We start from the raw sequence: 19,879 nt of genomic DNA on the forward strand, positions 1-19,879 counted from the left end.
TTTAACTCTAAATGTCAGATTTAGAGTGTAATGGATAATCATTGGCCTGTTACAGACTGCCAAAATAAAGCTGCTTCGGGTCTCTTTGGAAGTATGCTATATAAATGATGCATGGGTCCTAATAGTCCAGAGGTCGCACCAAAGCCACACTCCATTCCTAAGCACTGGAGTGCAGCTTTGGTGCAGCTTCCGGATTCTTAGGGTGCATGCATAATTTAAACAGCATACCTCCAAAGAGACCCGAAGCAGCTTTATTTTGGCAGTCTGGAACAGGCCATTATCACCTTAAAAGAACTTCCCAACAAGAGCTTAATTTGTCAGAGCAGTCTTCCTCTTCAAGAAAGAATGGTGATTATCAGATGGGGAGAAAATTGGAAGTGGGGAGGCATACTCCCAGCAAAGTGCTGAAGATTTTCAGACGTTGCGCTTATCGAGGCCTTAACCCATGAAGAACCAGCAATGCTCCAGCAACAAACCATTCATGTGACTTCCCTGTGGTTTGTTCCTGGAGCATTGCTGGTTCTTTATGGGTTAAGTCCTGGATAAGCACGGTGTGTCTCAAAATCCTCAGCACGATTGTGCTACTTTGCCAGGAGTATTTCTTTTACTCCCGACTTTTCCCCCATCTGATAATCTTGAATGTGCCTGTTTATGCCCTTTTCTAACTTTTATAAAGTTAGCTCCTCTCTCAAGTTGAAGCAATCCTTAAGATTACAGTGGTGTTTCACAGCAACCCGTTTTCCTTCTCCCTCTAGCAGTAAACCAGTGTGAGAAGTTATGTTGCTTTCCTTTGCTGGTCAGATGTGTTCCACAGTACATCTAACCTGTATTATGGCAAAAGAGGGCACGCAACAGAGTGGTATTAAAAAAAAACTGACCACATCTCCAGTGCCTTCATTTGGATGCATTTTGGCCAAGAGATGCCATGACTTCTATGTATCAATATCGCCTTTTCCTTTAACAAAGCAAAACACTTGAGATAAATGCTAAAATTTCAACAGTGCTAACAGAATATATCAGTTTCTAAACTGAAAAAACATGGGTTTGAATCACTGAAAACAATGCTGGGAAATATGGCCAGCATCTTGGTAGTGACATACTCAAGTCCAATATACACCTGTATTTGTGGGGAGAGGGTTGGTCCTGGTGGAGCTTGGTATGCTCTTCTCTACAAGAGAGCCCAAACTTTTTTGGGCTCTGATCCCTCTACAGAGTTGACAGGAGAGATGTGAGGCAAGATCCTGCATGGGAGACATGTCCTGATCCAGCCTCCTATAGTCCACCTCAAGAGCCATGCAGCTTTGCTAACCAAAGGAGTTCTGATGTACTAGAAAGTGGGACTCCAGATGATGCATCCAGCCTCCTCACCCACGTGAGCCACAGTGTGCTAAGCCAGGTGGGTTTTAGTGGGCATTTGCAATCATAGCAATGGTGCTATGATTACCAATGAATAGCACTCCAGTGTGTTCACCTTATTTAGGTACTTGTTTGAACTTGCACAAGCATTAGCAGCCATGCCAAAATTTCTGACCAGTCCAAGTTCAGAAAAATTGTTCCCTTAACAATGTTGTATAAGTTTTTAGACATAAATACAGACACAACTAGAAAAAAATGTGCAACTTGTATTGTAGATTCTTAAAGACAGACCTCAAGATGACAAAAACAAATGTACCATAAATATTAGGCACCATAATCAATATGAGCCAATGATATTTAAACTTCATTCAGGCTACATCCAGAACTTATTTACAGGGATTTAAATTAAATACATCCTGCAGTATATTTTACATACAAAGTATGAAAAAGAAACTATACACTGGAAGGATGGAGTGGTTTCATTTGAAGATAACATTATAGAAGATAAACATTTTGCCACTTGAGCCTCATGTCTTTATGACCCCTTCCAGAAAGTCCTTCTCCACCATCTCTTCAATTTTCTGTCTCGCTTTGCTGGAGAATGTCTTTTGGTTCTCCATTTTCATGTCCTTGTTGGGGAAAGAGTTGGGGTAAAGCATGGGGCTCCCTGAATGGCCGATGCTTCTGCTGGTGACTTTGCTGTTAAAGACTTGGCTCAAGACATTGAAGAAAGGCAGTAGCTGCTCTATGGTACGGACGGCACAGATGGTCAGGAGCAAGTGACCGGGTTCCCAGTTTAAGGTTTTCCCTGAGCTGTCCTCTTCTGGATTTTTCTGTAAATACAAGAACAAGGATCAAGATTTCATAATTTTACATTCTGCCATAGTGCCCAAGAAACACAATAAGATCATTGTGTGGGAAATAAACAAAAACATGTTAGAAAATTTTGTTTTCAGTAGTCTGGTTTTGTTCAATAGAGTCCAAATTTGTCCAACAATGACATATAAACTTGGCTTATCTTACCAGGGAGGACAGGTCTAAAAGCAGAGCGTCTCATTTGCTGTTATCTTTTGTATCAAAACAACACAGCTCTTCACACATAGCCTCAAGTTGCACTATGCACGCACAATGAATTTTGTGGGTAATGTGTAACAAGTATATCCAACAATGTAAGCAGAGTTCTAAATGCGGAAACATACTAAGTTCAAAATACATTGCAAATGTACAATGTAGATTGATTTGCCTAATGAGATATCAGTCATGCACACTGAGTATTTACCCAAATATGTTGAACTGTGTTGGTATTCAGTATGGTGCTCCATACAGCAACAATATCTCTGTTAGTAGATATTCATGTTACACTATGCTACTTTAAGATGTGTAGAGATAAAAAGAAAGCATCTTGAGGGTTGAATCCATTTCTCTGCTATGAATGGATATTCATTCCTTTGCCAGAATTATAAGTATCAACAACTTCAACCTAGCTAATATTTCAGTCATGTTGTAGGTGGAAAGAATATACACATATGCACCTGCTAGATATGGGTCTACGAACATGATGGAAGTAAAATATGCATCACATGACCCAGTTTTCTATAGGCATTTCAACAGTAGAGAATAACTATCCTAAGAAACAAAAGTTGCCTACCTTGGCTCTTTTCCGAAGTAATTTTGCTAATCGCACCACATATGGTTTGAATTCCCTTTGATGTGTGCCTTGCCTCCTCACTTCCAATCCTGAATCATCAGAAGCTTCTGGAATGAAGGCCCACCGATACCTGTGAAAGAAAAGTGAGGCAAATTCACCATTGGAATATGCATTCTACTTTTCAGCAGATGTTTATATGCATGTGTACATATCGGCATATCATGAATGATCTCAATAAACAGACCAAACGTACAGAGAGGGGGAAAAAACATGATCCGTAACTCATCTCTAACATTTTAGCAAACAGTTTCATAATTGCCACCTCTAAGTAGTAACTTTTCTAAATCAACACCTGCCGCCCCCCACCTTCCTGACAACTTCTTCCAGGCCTCAATTGTACCTTTTGTTAAGTTACAGTAAGTGGACTACGGGTACTATATTCCTAACTATGGCCATGTGGCCAATAGTAGTCATAGCCCCAAACACCTGTAGGACATCATACTGGGGAAGATCACTATAGCTCCTGGGCAACATCTATGGGTGTGGTTACAGACACATTTATTAAGATGCGCCATATAAATCAGCCCCACTTCTGACCATGTACAAATTTGTTTTTACCAAGTTTTCATCAGTACCAGGTAATATGAAGTACTGCTTCCTGTGGAGCTGTGTTCATCTATGTCGCACTGTTTTGGCTGTAACAGATAGGGCTGGTAAATCTGTGTGACCCTCCAAATATTGGTGAAGCACTATTCCTATCATTCCTCCCCACTGACCAGGCTGGAGTTGATGAGAATTAGAGTACAACATCACCTCCAGAGTTCAACAATTACAGCTTTACCAGTATACTGAAGCACAAAGAAAAGAGACAATTAGACTGGAGTAAAGAGCATCTTCCCTGTCCTCACAAAGAAATGATCTTTGAAAAACAGTGTCAGAGACAACACAATTCTCTCACATCCAGATGTATCTTTAGTACATTGTGGCTTCTAGCTAGACCAATTTACTTACATCTGAAACTGAGGCAGATTTTCAGAGGGTAATGCCAGGGCTAAATCCAGAAATTTACACGCAGACAAATAAAGATTTAACCATCTCTGGCTGTTGTAGGATGTGGAAAATCCATTGCCTCCCGTGTATGTGGTCTCCAGACCAGCCACAGATGGGCCCAAAGTTCTACAATTTGAATGAAGTTAAGAGATTATTCTTAGGTATAGTCACAAATTAATGCTGCCAAATTAATAAACAAAGTGAGCAAGGTACTGATCCATTCTTGGCTCACCTAGTGTTTAGAAGCTATGTACATATAGAAACCAGCAGAAGGCATGTTAGAAAAAAAATTATCAGCATGCAAAAAGGACAGGCTGCATACCTGTAACTGTAGTTCTTCAAGTGGTCATCTGTGAACTCACCCATTTGTGTGAGTCACAGAGACTATGAAGAAAAATGTATGTATCTATCAATAAAAGAAGGGGAGATAATCTGAATGTTGTGATGGGCAGTGGCAAAGCCAATTATCAATGTTCTTAATATTTGGACTTCAAAACAATCCCTTCTCTAAATTGAGACATAAGCAAAATAAAGTGAGATGATGCACATTTTGCAACCAAGTGTCAAAAAGCAATCACATTACTGTACTTCAAGGTTGCTTTCCTACTACTTTAGATCACAGAAAACTCTTCTTCAGGGAAAAGAGATTTCTCTTCAAATGTCTGTGTGCACCACTCCACTAATTTTTTCCCCTCTTTGTTTGTAAATTCAGTTTGAGACTTGTTGGTTCTGTTTCATTTTCATATGAACTCCATGCTCAAAATGTGTGTGAGAGCATGCAGAAGTCTAACAGTTGAAAAGAAGGGGCTGGGATTCAAGACCCAACTCTGATGGGAGCCCAAGGAGATCTGAGAAAAAAGAAGCTCCCTGCTGATGCATTCAATGTGGCAGTGAAGCAGGGATGAAAGATCTATACAGAATCTGTATACTTTTGGCCAGGGAAGAAGGAAAAGAGGAATGCAAGATTGGGTAGCTTCTATCATAGTTGTAAATGTCATCATATACTGGCAACAATCACAGGAAATTCACCAGAGAAATTATTTTTTGAAGCTTTGCTGTCTGAATAAGAAGGTTTGTGAAATGGTGCAGTTGAACTGATGGCACAATATCAGATATTCATTAAATGAAACAAATAATTTGTTTATTGTTGCTTATCATTAGCACAGATTATGTTGCTGTTTTCATAGACTAAAAACCTTTCTCTAAATGATTAGTATAAAATAATGACTGTATAATATAGAGCAGAATATCACCCATCACTCACAGATGAATCTGCAAAGAGAAGCTGGCATTACCTTGAGATATCTTCATCAGCTGTGAGTTCTTGTTCCATTAGTAAAAATACTTGGACCTGAAAGACAAAAATGTGACTTTTTAAAAAAAGTTTTATTTTTAAGGACAAAGGTAATTTAAAGAAAGAAAAGTCAACTGTCATGTCAGCTGCCTCTCAGGCCACCCATCCCACACCTATAGCAGAGTAGGAACAATTTCCTTGGGTACTAGGCCAGATAAGAGCGGCAATCATCTAAATGATGCAATTTATTTATTTATTTAAGTACTGTATATATTTTCCTTTTCTCCCAATAGGGGACCCAAGCTGGCTCACAATATGAGCTAAAACAAAATACAATTTAAACAATGGATATTGTAAGAGATTAAAGCTTAAATAAACTACAGTATCTTATTTAAAAACTTTAATTTAAAAGGCTGTTAAAAAGATAAAAAATATAACACACCCCAATGAAAAGACCTTCTGTATCAAACAGTTAGGTCTGAGTAAATAGTCTTTGCCTGCTGGCAGATATTCCCTCTTCATACTACTTCCCTCCCTGCACAGTAGTCTCAATCCATTCATACCACAGCAAGGATGAAGCAGCAAAACAGCTTTGTAAAAAAGGAGATTTAGGTATGCATCTTCAGAGAAAAAGAAGACAGAAAGCAGTGGGTTCTCCCATAGCAAGCACTAAGGAATTTGGAGGTCTCTGAAAATTCAAGCTTTGCCAAACTTAAGCAAACAGATGCCACAAAATGGCATTGAGACAAGACCAGTAAAGCATGTTTTATACTCTTGGTCTTGTACTAACTAGGTGGGGATTGCTTGTCGTCTTGACGTTCTGCCTTATAGCTGTAGCATGCCCACCCAGCATAGTCAATTGTAAAGTAATGTGTGTTGTACTCCAAACTGCCTTGAAGGCTAAAGGTTTTGTATCCTGAGTCCACAAACGCTTATGCTAGAAATTTCTTCTTCCCAGTTAGTCTTAAAGATGCTGTTGGTTCCTTTATGTCTTTATATTTATTCAATTAGCGGACTTCAACTGAATTTAGGTCACAGTTGTTGGTGTCAGGTACCTTAAAAATAACTACATTTGTGTTTGTTTTACATTTAATCACACAGAAACAGAATGCAATGTGAACAAGAGAAGAGAAGAAAGGATATCTTAGAAAGCTATAAAACTCTACATTAGAAGAAAAGCTAAGCAACAGAACTTGTCATGCAATGTATGCTATGCAATGAAGTAACTTTTTAAAAGTTACTCCAGGCTCTAAATGTCATTTGCAACTCACCAATTCTGTGATCATGGTAGGCCAAAGTGAGGTAAGGTGCTGTGGAGACATTCTTAAAAGCAAAACTCGGAAAAACAGAAACACTTGAGAATGGAGGGTGGGCACTTGGGGCAGACGGAGACTTTCGACCAGCCTTTCTGAAACAGGAAAATCAACAAGGAACCATCAGTTCAGAACTCTACTGAATAAAAGAGTTGCAACCACATAGAAGAAATTTTATTCAAAATCCAAACAAAATGCTTTTTGGACAATTAATTACTGATTAAAATATACAATCCTATCTTTATCTGTATGCTCACAGATGCAAATACAGTCAGCCCTCCATATCCACAGATTTTGTATCCATGGATTCAAGCATTCATGGCTTGAAAATATTTTTTAAAATTATAAATTCCAAAAAACAAAACTTGATTTTGCCATTTTGTATAACGGATACCATTTTACTATGCCATTGTGTTTAATAGGACTTGAGCATCCACGGATTTTAGTATCCATGGGAAAGTCCTGGAACCAAAGCCCAGTGGATGCCAAAGGCTGGGGAATACATATTAGAGAAGTTCCGGATTTTGTAGCACAGTGGGATGAATTTAGGCATACCTATATATAGAAGAGACCCAATGAAATCAGTGGATCTTCAATTAGTCATGACAAAATCTGGATCCAGCTCAAGGCAGGTTGCCAGAGAAATACTAACACAGCCTACGTATGATTCAGAATCAATTGCCAAGAGATTTTTGTTTGCTTTGTAAATTAATAAGCCATCAATAGTGTTTTGCCCAAAGCTATATGAGCAGATTTCATCTCATGAAATGGGGCTTTCTTGTTCTTGCCTCATTGATGCAGCCCCATTCCCCCCCCCCCCATGTGCTCCAGAGGGGCCTTCAGGGCAGATCTGGGGACACATGGGCAGTTGCAAGGTGTTGAAAGAATCTGCTTCAGGACAAGTGTCCATTCTGCTTGTGAATGAACACAGGATGATACAAGCCATCTTCTCCCAGAGCAAGGAAAAAGCTCTTATTTACCTTGTATATCTGGAAGATATTTCTGGTATTGGTCCACTTCACTACTAAAAATGGCAAAGGCCAACCTCTTGAGAAGCATAGCACGCTGTTCCAGCTCTACATCGCGATTGGCAAACAGATTGAGTGAACTGCTCTGAGCTACAGCCACACGTGCTAAAGAAAGAGTAACACAACAGTAAAGATGATATCAGGGAAGGCAATTTTCTTGACTAAGAAATTATTGGAAAGCATGTATTCACTGAGAAATCTATAAATATGAACCCATTGGTAGACCTATTTCCTTTCTTCTAATACTAAAAAAGGCCACTTTTATAGAGAGTGCAGACTGCAACTCCAGAAATTTCTAAGAATTGGTATGTATATATTTATATGTATAATAGAAACTATTTAATTTTAAAGAAATAGGTTTTTATAGATGTTTTTATGTGTTGTCTCAATATTACATACACAGTAAATGTGTTTCTGTCTGTTTTATAATATAGTCCCTGAAGAAGGCCAATTGGTGATAAGGACAAAACACATTGGGCTTTTGAAGATATAAAAGTTTTTGACCATTGCACAGCAAATGGGAATTTGTCTACTTTCATTCTTTCACTAAGAAATTATTTTGATCACAATGTTCAAATCATTGAGTAAAAAGCCATGAAAATTGGTGCCTAGATTCTATTCTGCACTTTACACACACACAGCAGATACAATTTTGTTATGGTTCCTCCTTAAGAAATATATTTGAGTGTGTATCTCATTCTGGGGGTGGGTAATACATCTAGCAAAAACCTATTCACCAAGTTCACCGTGTTTCTTAAAGTTTTTGCACAATCCCCTGAAGGGCTTTTATCATGGCCCAGACTTCCTTTCCAAGTCGAGACAGCCATCACAAAGTACATCTGGCAAAATACACAACAAACTGTCATCACAGCACAACTCAGTTGTGGACTGGGCCATTAAACAACCATGAGAAGGAATAATCTTCACATTTCACCAGCTAACATGATCAGAAAGATTTCCAAACACACAGAGGCCATGGATCTTAAAATAGGGTATGAAAACCAGAACTCACTCATCAGATCTCTAAATGTGGTTTTGTCATGTGTCATTAAATTGTCCATAATTGCTCTCCAACTAAAAAGAAGGAAGAAACAAAAAAATGATATTGTCATTAAAAAGACACACTTTCACTGAAACAAAACTAAGAGTGTACCATTGTGATACTTCCCCCAGAATTCTGCCATGTAACATTACTAAAGTAACAGTGATGTTCAGAACCTGAAACATCTTATTTTGATGTATATCAAAATAAGATATTTCAGGAGCTGAACATTGCTGTTACTTTAGTGGCTATGGATTAGGGTGGAGTAGCATGAGGAGACACAAAAATGTAAGTTTAGTTCAGGTCTAGTAAGGGTTTTGTGAGAAGCTCTAGATCTTTGAATGAACTATCTTGGTCACAGATTCAGCATTAGTGATCATAATAATCAGACTACCATCATTCATTGCCAGGAAAAGATGTATATGGAGTCATGTACAGGCAGAATGGGGAGGAGGAGGAGGAACTGGAAAGTTGTGGAAATTGAAAAAGATTGGTTTATGAAACATGAGATGGCTGACTTAGATTAATTGACAATGCTGTTGAAAGACAAGACGTTAAACAGATATGAAGAAGAATGAAAACAGCAGGTTTCTGGGGAAGTTGTGGAAACTGAGAGAAAGAAGTTTTGCTTGCCAGGACTGTCGCTCAGTAAGACAGAGAATGTGTTGCCTGCAAAGGTGTCAGGCTTAACCCCTGGCATTTGGGGGGCAGGAAAGGATTCCTCTCTGAAACTGCAGTGAGTGGGTGCCTCTTAGAATGGGCAATACCAAGCCAGATGATCTAATAACATGTAAGATCACTTTCCATGATGCTAGAGATAAAAAGACATAGGACTTAGTGGGAATTCTAGTATTGTGAAAAACACTATTTAATAGTAGTCCAACTGTCTTTCCCATGGAATTACAACTTCATCAACTCCACCTGAAGATGGAGAAGGCTATCTTAGGGAATTTGCTTATTTGCTAGGTAGGTTACTCTCCCTAGAAGCCAAAATGACTAAAATAAGACTGGCCATATCATGAGAAGACATGACTCACTCAATGCTTAGTAATTTTTTCAATCAGTGTAAACTGCTTTCAGCCCCAATCTGGGAGAAAGGTGGCACAGAAATAAACAAATAAACAAATAATATAGTAGATAGTAGGAAAAGAGGAAAACCACACTGCAGATCATAGAATCCTAGAGTTGGAATAGATCACAAGGGCCATCCTGTCCAACTAGTCATGCAGGAATACAAAATCAGTATAGCCTCTGTTTAAAAAAACTCCAAAGAGAAACAAAACCTCCAAAGAGAAACAAAACCCTCCACTATGCTCTGAGGCAGTGTATTCCACTGCCTAACAGCTCATACTGTCAGTAAGGTCTGACTTGCTCAAGGAAGTGACAGCCCTGAATCCACAAGAGCAGGGCTGTTGAGGATATAGGGTGACTTGGAGGTCTCTCATTCACAGGGTCGCAACATGTCAAAGTCAACTTGATGGCAGGTAACAAAAACCAATAACAAAAAACAATAACAAAAAGGCTTACTGGTTAACACAGGAAGCATCCATCTGAAAGAAACTGGGATCCATAAACAGATCAAAAGCTTCTTTTTTCCACGCTCTCCTTGTGTACTGATACCCACTCAGACTACTCAGTAGCTGCACACAGGCTCGATAACTGGGTGCATTATGGGCACTGGAAGAAGAAAGGAAATCCAACTTAAAATTATTAAAAACTTTGGTGGCAAAAGGCCAGTGTTAAATGATTCAAAATGTTGGGATGCAACTGGTTGGATACTAAGCAAAATATTAGGATACGTTGGGTCCTAGCGCACAGCTACTTGGTGCTTCTGTCTAAAAGCTACTCCTGAAAATCAGACAATCCTCCAAGGGCAGGATCTGTCAAAGCCTTACTCAGAGGGAAACTAATTAATGTAAAAATCACCATCACTCTGCTTCATGCATATATCAAGCACTACCTGTACATCAGGACCAGTCCTACCAATAGGCAGAGTGAGATAAATGCCTCAGGTAGGAAAAGGTAGAGGGCTGCAGTCACAGTTCTTCTCCCCATTACTCTTCCTAAGAATCCCCACCCCAAATATTCCCATCAGCAGGAAAACAGAGCTCAAATACCATATGACCTATCTAAGGCCCTTTAAACTAGCCTGCTTCTATGGGGTGGGAGGAGAGGGTTAAGAATAGTGTCCTATTTACTGCAGGTATTTGGCTTGGAATAGAAGCACCATCTTGTCCTTCGTCATCAAAATGTCTAGATCCAGCATCTGGTCTCAGAACAACAATGACAACTCAAGTACTAGGGCAGGACAGGGTAAGAAGTAGAGTTCTTATACTCTAGTCTCCATCAGCCACAGCAAGTCTGGCTAATGTTAAAGGATGATGGGAGTTGTTATTCAACATGCAGAAGGCCACAACTACTCCAGCCCATATGAGGAGAAACATTTAGATTTGTGTCATGCTCTTCAAGTAGCTATTGTATCAGGAACAGTTTCAGAAGCTTCATTCCTGTCAAAACAATCAGCCTCAAGCAGAGACTTGGAGGAACAAAGGTGAACAATTACAGAAATATCTGCAGTACAAGGAGTAAGCTCAGTTATTAAATCTGTATGACTCAAGCAACATATCCCTGAGCTCAGCAAGTTTTGTCAGCCAAGGTACTGAGACATTACTATTTAAAATCAAGATGCATAATTTGCAAATGTGGTCTTTGAAGCATCAATCTGGTGAAATGCAAAATATCCCAGAAAAGCCAATATGCAGAAGAATTGAATTTAAACAATATCTTAATAATCATGAATACTACACTTTGTAGTGTAGTATTTTGTCCCATGACCACTAATCCAAACTCTTTCTGATGTGGTGAAAGTAAAAGTAGCAGATGCAACTATGGAAAAACTAGCTTGAGGCAGCAAAGGAGTAGCAAAACATTTTTATGAGAATAACTGTTTAATTTCTCAGCAAACCTTTATGTGTATGTAAAAATTAAAAGCTGGAGTACTGAATGGGATGGTAAAAACTATCTGGGGGGAAGCACCCACCAGCCCTTGATACTCCTTGAAACAATTCCTGCAAAACAGAATAAATTGACACCCTCTTTCATGGTAAAGTCCTATGAATATGTTGAATACCATATGCAAATGCCAACACAGTTGCTTCATGAAACTGCATATAGTTAAGCATGTTAAGCATGTAATTGCAGAGATACCTGTGATTGCGAAGATAAGGCACAACATAGTGCATTATATTTACAAGAAGTGGAATAACCCTCTCTTTTTCATCACTATAGAAAACCATATCCAGAAGATGGGCCAAAACCTGGAATACAGTAAATAATTTTAAATAAACCCCAGGAAATATTAGTGAAAGTTCTCACACACATACTCTACCACACCTCTGGAGTGCTACTGAACAGATTTAAAAAAGTATTTTTAAAGTCTTTAAATAAAAAGTTTCAAAGGATGACTGTTCAGTTTTCAGCTATTATTTCAGTAAAGCTACAACATTGAATATAATAATTGCAGAAGATTTTGCTTCATTCTGCTGTCAATGGGAGATGACAATTGTATACCTACTGAATGCCTGACATTGGCACTGGACTACATCAGCTGCTATAGTATAAATCTTGGCCTAGACTGAACTGAACACATACAACATAAACATGCTTAAAGTAGGCTCTTTACTGTTACCATCCATCAATAATTGGATGTAACAGAAGCCTGTGAACAAGATATTCCCCATTTCTTGTTCAACCAGATATCAACAAACCTTTCTCCTGGTTTTGTACAGCAGCTGGGGAGAGAACTACTATACTACTACTACTACTACTACTACTACTTGGTTATTATCTTCAAACAAGTCTATTTCAAACTATGGTATCTCAGGGTTGCTTGTTCAGACTATCCATATTCAACATTAACCCTGCAATTCCAGGACCAGATGACACAACATATAGTGCTTGAACAATGCAGAAGTAAGTATTGCCAAAATCCTCCTCGCAGCCACACAGGAAGAAGACAGGAGAGGGGGGAGTTCTGTACAAATCATGCTTCAGCATAAATTTACTCAGGCACAAGGGGAAGAAATATTCCAGAGCATAGGAATGGATACAGGCCACCCCACATTTTCCTTACCTTTTCGGGAGACATTACCATCCACAACAAAGGAAAATATTAAAAACCCACCACTTTCAGGTACAAGCAGAATCAAACACTTCCAGAAACAGAAAATATTAAATGTAACAAGAAAAAAGTATCACAAACACCTACAGCAGGTAAAAGAGAGACCTGTAATAAAGGTCAACTCATCCTTATGGAAGTATCAAGAAACTGTTTTCCTTTATTGTTAATTTTACCTCTGCAGGGCATCACGTCAAGCATAAACTTCACTGAGCACCTACTGAGCCCCATATTTTTTGGGGAGTCTGGCCCCCCCTTACATATTACTTATTAAAACACAAAAGTGTACACAATCTACATAAAAGGGAAAAAGTCCTTACTTCTGATAGCAGTGTTAAGGCATGAACACTATAAACTGATGGAGTTATGCTTGAGGTCTCCAAAGCTGGAAATAACATATCTAAAAAGTAAATGAAAATGTAAATGTACATTTATCTATTAAGAGTATTTTAAAAGAAGTCTGATCAAAAACTAAAGTTATAGCCTTGTTTCTTTATTCCTGCAAAGGTATTGCAGGTTTAAGCTGAGCTAAATACACTCAAAAGTTGGAACAATAATTTGGATATTTATGGCTCAACAATAGTAATAAATCAAACAAACAGGAATAGTGTTTACATAAAGATATATTATGTACCATAATGAGTTTGATCCAGCACAGGGCATGCAGAGCTGGAGCAGTATGTATAGATCTTTGTATATAAAGATGAATTTCTGCCAATTAGCTGTTTGGCAGGTAAGGTGGAGGTACAATTTCCTCCCTAATGTCTCACTATGCATATGATGGCTACTGGATTGGGTGAAGAAACTATATACACAGACTACAATCTTGTACAGCGCAGTGTAGTGTAGTAGTTCAGTATATGGACCTATGTTAGATTGACAAAACACAAACCCACCTGGCCAAAATATGGATTTTGATATGACGCGAGGATAAGTCGAGGTAAAACTTATGGGAATGTAACAAAGAATCTAAAGGGTGAAGCAAAGGAAAATAATGCCAAAGAACTTCCGAAATTCCAGCAGGCATAACTGTTTGTGCTCATACTAAAGGCTGGATGGGAGAATTGATGGGGGTCAGTGCTTGCATGACAGATTATGCTCTTGTATTTCACCAGGGGATGGTTCCTTTTTAAAATAAGAATTGAAGTACAGTACTTACATTGATCCATGGATAAGTCGACCCAGGTTTTTGGGGTCAATTTTTAGACTAAAATTTCTAGACTTATACACGAGTATATACAGTATATGAGTATATTACATCAGTGCTATGGTCAGCCATGGTCTTCCAGCACTCTCAACACTACTGTAAACATTTTGTTCTTGCTATGGAGACACATCTGTATACTTCTCTGAAAATGCCTGCTTCCCACGAGGCATAGGGGAAGGGGCCTTCTAAGGCTGCATGGTAAGTTGCAGGGAGAATTTGGCTGCTGCAGATAGAGGAATGCAAAACTTCTGCAGTGCCCATAAAAGGGCATATATAGGTGTAAGGGAAACATAACATGTGCACATGTCACTAACAGGATGCCAGTTGGGATCTCTTCACAGACATGGCCCTCAACCAGCTAAGCATATACATACAGAACTCTATAGTCCTTAGCTAACTTTTAAGTAAATTTAAATAAGTGGGGCAGCATCCAACGGGATGTTTCTGTCAGACAAATAGAGAGATGATGACTCACCTCTCTCGGCTGCATCCTAAACTCTAGAGCCAAATTTGTAGTAGTGTGGGGATGGGGTATAATGTTATACACTGTGCTAGCAGGCATCTGCTAGCGTGATGTTGGATGTAGGCCTGGGAGTTCTGTTATGTGTTTACATCCAATAAAATTATTTTCTAAAGCTGATGAGATATTTGGGATAGAAGATTAAGAGAGAAAAATAACCTTCAACATCAGATTCTAGGTTGTTTCCATCAACCATTATCTTGGGGGAAGGCTTAACCTCTAAATTTCGCCTTAGCCATGTAGTTTGTTCCAGGGACGAGCCAGCAATCGCTCCAATGGCATCCACTATTTTGTGAGTAACATCCTGGAGGCATGAGGGGAAGAAACACAAACAGAAAGCTCACTGTTGCATGTAAGAGAAGCAAGTGTTTCTCTTGTGGCATCAGTTTCAATAAAAGAGGAACACCATGCATAAACAACACAAAGCCATAAGGGCTTAACTGATGACATTAGTAGTTCTTGCAACTACACAAGACAACCCTCTTTTTATTTATAAAAATAAAAAAGCAGATTTATATTCTGTTTTTCCTGCAATGAGCTCAAGGGGGCATACTTGGCACACTTGCTCCCCACTCCTCCTTCACAACAACCCACAACAGGTAAGGAACGCATTCGTTAGATGCAATATCACACATTAAGCAACCCTAAAAATATGGAACACAAAGTATACATTCTCAAGAAATTAAGAGTACATAAATCTTGCTGAAATCATCAAGATCCTTTCCAATGAATTCAACTCAGTGCAATTAACACTGAATTAGGATAGCACTAGGACAGCACAAGAAACAAAATTATTGTTTTTGTTGTCACCTTGAACCATTCCATAGTTTATATTACTAGAGCTTGAAAAATTGGGCAATATTGCTGAGGAACACACTGCAATCAGATTAAAATTCTAGTTTTTTTTAAAAAAAAGACGTCCAGTAGTAATTAACAGTATAACCTTCTTACCTGAAGATCTCTCTGGTCCTTTTTATTATCCAGATTTGGGTTTTTCATAATAAATTCATTCAAAACTCTTTGAAAACAAACAGAAACAAACAAACAAAAAAAAAAACAACTAGTAAACTTTCACATGATAACAGCCATGGGAAATAAATCCCCATTGGGCCAAAAAAGATTTGTGATTTAAAGGTTTTTTATGTAAACTAGGTTCTGTTCAATTTCCTGTTTTAACAGCAGCTCTCATATTATATTGGAGACAACTTCACAGGGTCACTGAACTTTGAGAAGCTTTTTAGCAGCAAGAAAACTTAAGAGGGGGACAGGCAACCTCCAACAGCTGTACCTATTGAGTAGAAGATCCTTGTGTAGCACATTAGATTCTACTGGAATCTAATCACTAGAAGGGATTTATTTATTTATTTATTTATTGGCCACATGTTCCTTCTTTCTGCAGCTCTGAAAATCTCCTGCCGACAAGAGGAAGATTCTCCATAGCAGCATGAGTGGGTTATGAGAGGAGTTATTAAATATTGCCTCCTCATTTTCTCCAGTGAGTAAATCTCTTTCCTCCATTTGCCATGCAGAAGAGCAAGTCTGGATCCAGCCCAATGCACTTACTGAAATGTCTGAACAACTCAAAATAATTGGTTTTCCATACCAGTAAACACTTAAGATTGTGGTGATTATTTGCCATAACCAAGCAATGAAATAAAACATGGTTGTACTTCAGCATTGCATAAAGTTACAAGGATGCTACACAGGGAGAAATACTGGCACTGTTTATCTCTGGAGCCAGTCATATGTGCTAGACTGCACAGGAATGTGGGATTCCAATTCTGAATGGAAGACTAAAATCTTGGTCAAATGTGAAATTATATGAATGAATTTATTATGGCACATGGCCAGCACCAAAATATGGCAAACATACAACACATGTAACATGTAACCACAGGTGTACTGCCATAGCACAAATATAACTACATTCTACTCTGAACGAAGATCTATATCTTCTATATATCCAAGTAGGAGGGGAGAATGCCCACAGTCCCACCCCCCATAGCATCAATGTGAAATAGAATTTTTCCTAAGGATAAGAGGCACTTTCAAGTCTTTTGATACTTTTCCAAAGGAAAATCAAGTCATGCTCATGTAAACCAAGTGGCTCACCCCAGTATTAGAAACTGTCCTGGAGCTGGAAGGCCAAGTTGTATGGAATCCTTCAGAAGAAGCAACAATGAGGCCCAGCTGTCAACTATGTTGGACACGGGAATTCTAGAAGAAAGGAAGTAAGCCATGAGTGCATCCAGATGTTATTCATTAGAACATTTCTTCATACTCCAGAATGATAGCAGACTGAATGGATAACACTACCATATAAATTTGATGTTTTCTCTCATTTAATAGCCCAAAAGGTCACTTGTAAAGATATAATGCATAACTCTAGCTCAGGGGTAGGCAACCCTTTTGAGCCGGGGGCCGGGTTGCTGTCCCTCAGACAACTGGGGGGGGCCGAAGCCAAAAAATAAATAATTAAATAATTTTAAAAAAATTAAATAAATAAATAAACTGGAACAAATGTAGGACGAATTTTCCAAAGGGAGGGCACTTTTTAAATAAAAAATTGAGGACATGTGAAAAAATTTGCTGATTTTTAAAAAAATGTTAAGATAAATGCATGTTTCTGAGGCTTCTATAGACAATTGCTCCACCATGCCCCTCGCGCGAGACGCCAAAGGCCCCGGCGGCAATCGGTGGCAGGACCGGGCTGGGGCCGGTCCCAAGGCCTTGCCGGGCCGCATCCGGCCCACGGGCCGCAGGTTGCCTATCCCTGCTCTAGCTAGAGGAAATGTGAAAACAAAAAGAGAGAGCAAATCTGCCAATTTTCAGACTTGAATGTGTGTAATTTTTCAAAACCTGGAATTAGACTTCAACTCTTTCTCTGTCACTTTGACTATATTTCTCAACTCTCATAATCATTCAGCCTCAAAGGAACATGCCCTTTTAGAAAACATCTCACTTGAAGACATTGAAGGCGATATGAAATAAGGTATAACCTCACTGTCTTACCTCTGAATGTATGCAAAGAAAAACTGCAACATGCAGACCTCCAGTGAAAGATGTTTCTAGAAAGATTTTTTTGAAAAAGCAGTGTTACAAAGAGAAAGTATGTTTTTTTTCAATGTCCAAAATTTAATGACAATTCAGAAATCAAATAATTAATGCAAATCATTGAAAGAAAAATTATTAGTTGACAGCATAATTTCAAGGAGTGCTCTGGCAGCATGCACAGTTTCAGGGCCTGCTACAGTCACATGGCAAAAAGTTAAAACATGGGCATTTGAAAAACTGTATATGGAACAGACTAGCTCTTTTATGTCAATTTCCAGTCCTGCAGGTTAGCTGTTAAACAAAATGTGTTACATCGCAGTTAAAAGTGATTGTACTCTGTGCTATAGAGGGTGAACTTCCAGGGTTATTTGTTGTAAGAGAAACTGTGTAACACAGCTGTCTGGGTACAAAGCAACCAAACAGAAACAAGATTAGCTCTAGTGTAAAATAGCAGAGGCACTGTCTTGTAGAAAAAAACAAGAACCCATCTAATCGTATTTCAACTCCATAACGAGGCCTTAATCATGCTTGAAAGGTAGGTAGCCAGGTCAAGAGTTAGTGGTTTCTAGTTGTTGGCTCTTTTCAAGCGCAATAATGCTCATCTCCTTATTGGATGATGATCAGATAATGAGATCCCAGCCACAGTAGAAATACCACCTCAATCCAGACTAGGGGTAGTTTTATAGACAGTCTTCTTATGGCTATGTGCCACACACTGCAATGCTGGTTAACAGAGAAAATCATTCCTTTCTGCACTGATGGTTACTGTTATGCTGAATGATATCTATTGTGGGACAAATAGGACTAGAGCACGGAAAGTTATACTATTACAAGCATGAAATATTTATATGGCTAGAATATGTGATATTTAAAATCCCATGATAAGGTTGTCTTAAATTGGAAATGACTTGAAGGCACACAACCACAAGTGTGTGTGTGTATGTGTGTGCCTATATAGGAAGATACCTAGACTATGTAATGTCTATGTGCTATGTAATGTAATGTCTACGTGCTATGCTAAATTTCTCCAAGGAGATTGGATAAATGTATGAACTGATTTGTTTGCTTTAATAAACAGCTAGAAAGATTAAATAATGCTATCTGCTTATTCTCCTGTATACAAATATCCTGAAATTCCTAAGCTTAAGAAATTCTCAAAGGGAATGTTGATGTTGATCTACTTGCTGGACAACACTGTTGCTTACAATCTTGGGGGTTCAGATGTGATCAAAATGATAAATTCTAAGTAATTTTAGTAAGATACAGATTGACTGTGATAAGACAAAGATAGGGAGTGGAGGAACCATGCCTGTCTCAGTTATATTTCCTTAGCTTCTACCCTTAAATTAAACCTGGAAAGCTAGTTATAGTAATCTATAGTGAGGAAAGCTAGTTTTAGGCAGTCTGTTTTAGAAAAGTTGCCATTATTAATAACATTTTTAAAAAGCAGACAACAGGGGCTTTATATCCAGGGGATATAAACTAAGGGGACTTTTACTGGACATGGTAAAATGCATAAAATGACCATGATTACATTGGAGTTGTAGTATTTTTTGAAGTCAGAATTGCCATCTGTTTTCATCACAAAGTGCTTAATTTCAAATGGGGTTTATATCTCTAACTGGCTCTCTAGTCTATCCATAAGGCAACAGCAACCCAACACCTGTGACATAACTTGAGTAGTGGTTTGAGTGGTGGATTATGACTCTGGAAATCAGGATTTGAATCCCTACTCAGCCATGGAAACTCACTGAATTACCTTTTCAGCCTGACAGGAAGGCAAAGACAAATCTCCTCTAACAAACCTTGCCAAGAAAATTCACTAATAGGTTTGTCTTAGGGTCGCCACAAGTTGAAAATGACTTGAAGGCACACAAAAACCATATTGCTATTTCCATACCTTATCCTTAGCTATTGCAGGTGGTTGCTTTAAGACTTCTTTCACAGTCTGCATAACAGTCTCAGTTCTCATAACGCTGATAGAACGAACCAACTCTACTAGCAAAAGTTGCTCTTCGCTGGCAGTAGCAATGACCTGGAAAAGTACATTACATATAGCCTCTAAATCTATTACAGTTAAATCCTGATCATTTCAAAACTGTCCATGTAGTTTAAGCTGTAATCCTTTTACCCCATTTACCTGAAAGAAAGCCCCAGTGAATTGAAGGGAATTGACCTTTCAGCAGCCAC

At 38.6% G+C, this 19,879-nt stretch overlaps 1 protein-coding gene across 2 annotated transcripts in view; it reads right to left on the reverse strand.

Annotated features, from left to right (window-relative positions):
* Positions 1 to 1,602: 1,602 nt before the first annotated feature.
* The window catches only part of LOC121917377 (protein dopey-1-like), an 81,726-nt gene continuing 63,449 nt past the window's right edge, over positions 1,603 to 19,879 (reverse strand). The window contains exons 24-38 of one of the 2 annotated variants that reach the window (XM_042443307.1): positions 19,590 to 19,724; positions 17,648 to 17,703; positions 16,748 to 16,852; positions 15,587 to 15,653; positions 14,795 to 14,939; positions 13,229 to 13,308; positions 11,939 to 12,048; positions 10,259 to 10,408; positions 8,702 to 8,763; positions 7,642 to 7,794; positions 6,620 to 6,756; positions 5,350 to 5,405; positions 4,016 to 4,180; positions 3,005 to 3,134; positions 1,603 to 2,189 (exon numbers count right to left, since the gene is read on the reverse strand). In XM_042443307.1, coding sequence (XP_042299241.1) covers positions 1,884 to 2,189; positions 3,005 to 3,134; positions 4,016 to 4,180; positions 5,350 to 5,405; positions 6,620 to 6,756; positions 7,642 to 7,794; positions 8,702 to 8,763; positions 10,259 to 10,408; positions 11,939 to 12,048; positions 13,229 to 13,308; positions 14,795 to 14,939; positions 15,587 to 15,653; positions 16,748 to 16,852; positions 17,648 to 17,703; positions 19,590 to 19,724 — 1,857 coding nt within the window. In that variant the 3' untranslated portion in view covers positions 1,603 to 1,883. Of the gene's footprint in view, positions 2,190 to 3,004; positions 3,135 to 4,015; positions 4,181 to 5,349; positions 5,406 to 6,619; positions 6,757 to 7,641; positions 7,795 to 8,701; positions 8,764 to 10,258; positions 10,409 to 11,938; positions 12,049 to 13,228; positions 13,309 to 14,794; positions 14,940 to 15,586; positions 15,654 to 16,747; positions 16,853 to 17,647; positions 17,704 to 19,589; positions 19,725 to 19,879 lie in introns of those variants that run through there. The other variant, XM_042443306.1, reaches the window with a different exon arrangement.

Source organism: Sceloporus undulatus, unplaced genomic scaffold (assembly GCF_019175285.1).
Source record: "Sceloporus undulatus isolate JIND9_A2432 ecotype Alabama unplaced genomic scaffold, SceUnd_v1.1 scaffold_16, whole genome shotgun sequence".
Lineage (NCBI taxonomy): Eukaryota > Metazoa > Chordata > Lepidosauria > Squamata > Phrynosomatidae > Sceloporus > Sceloporus undulatus.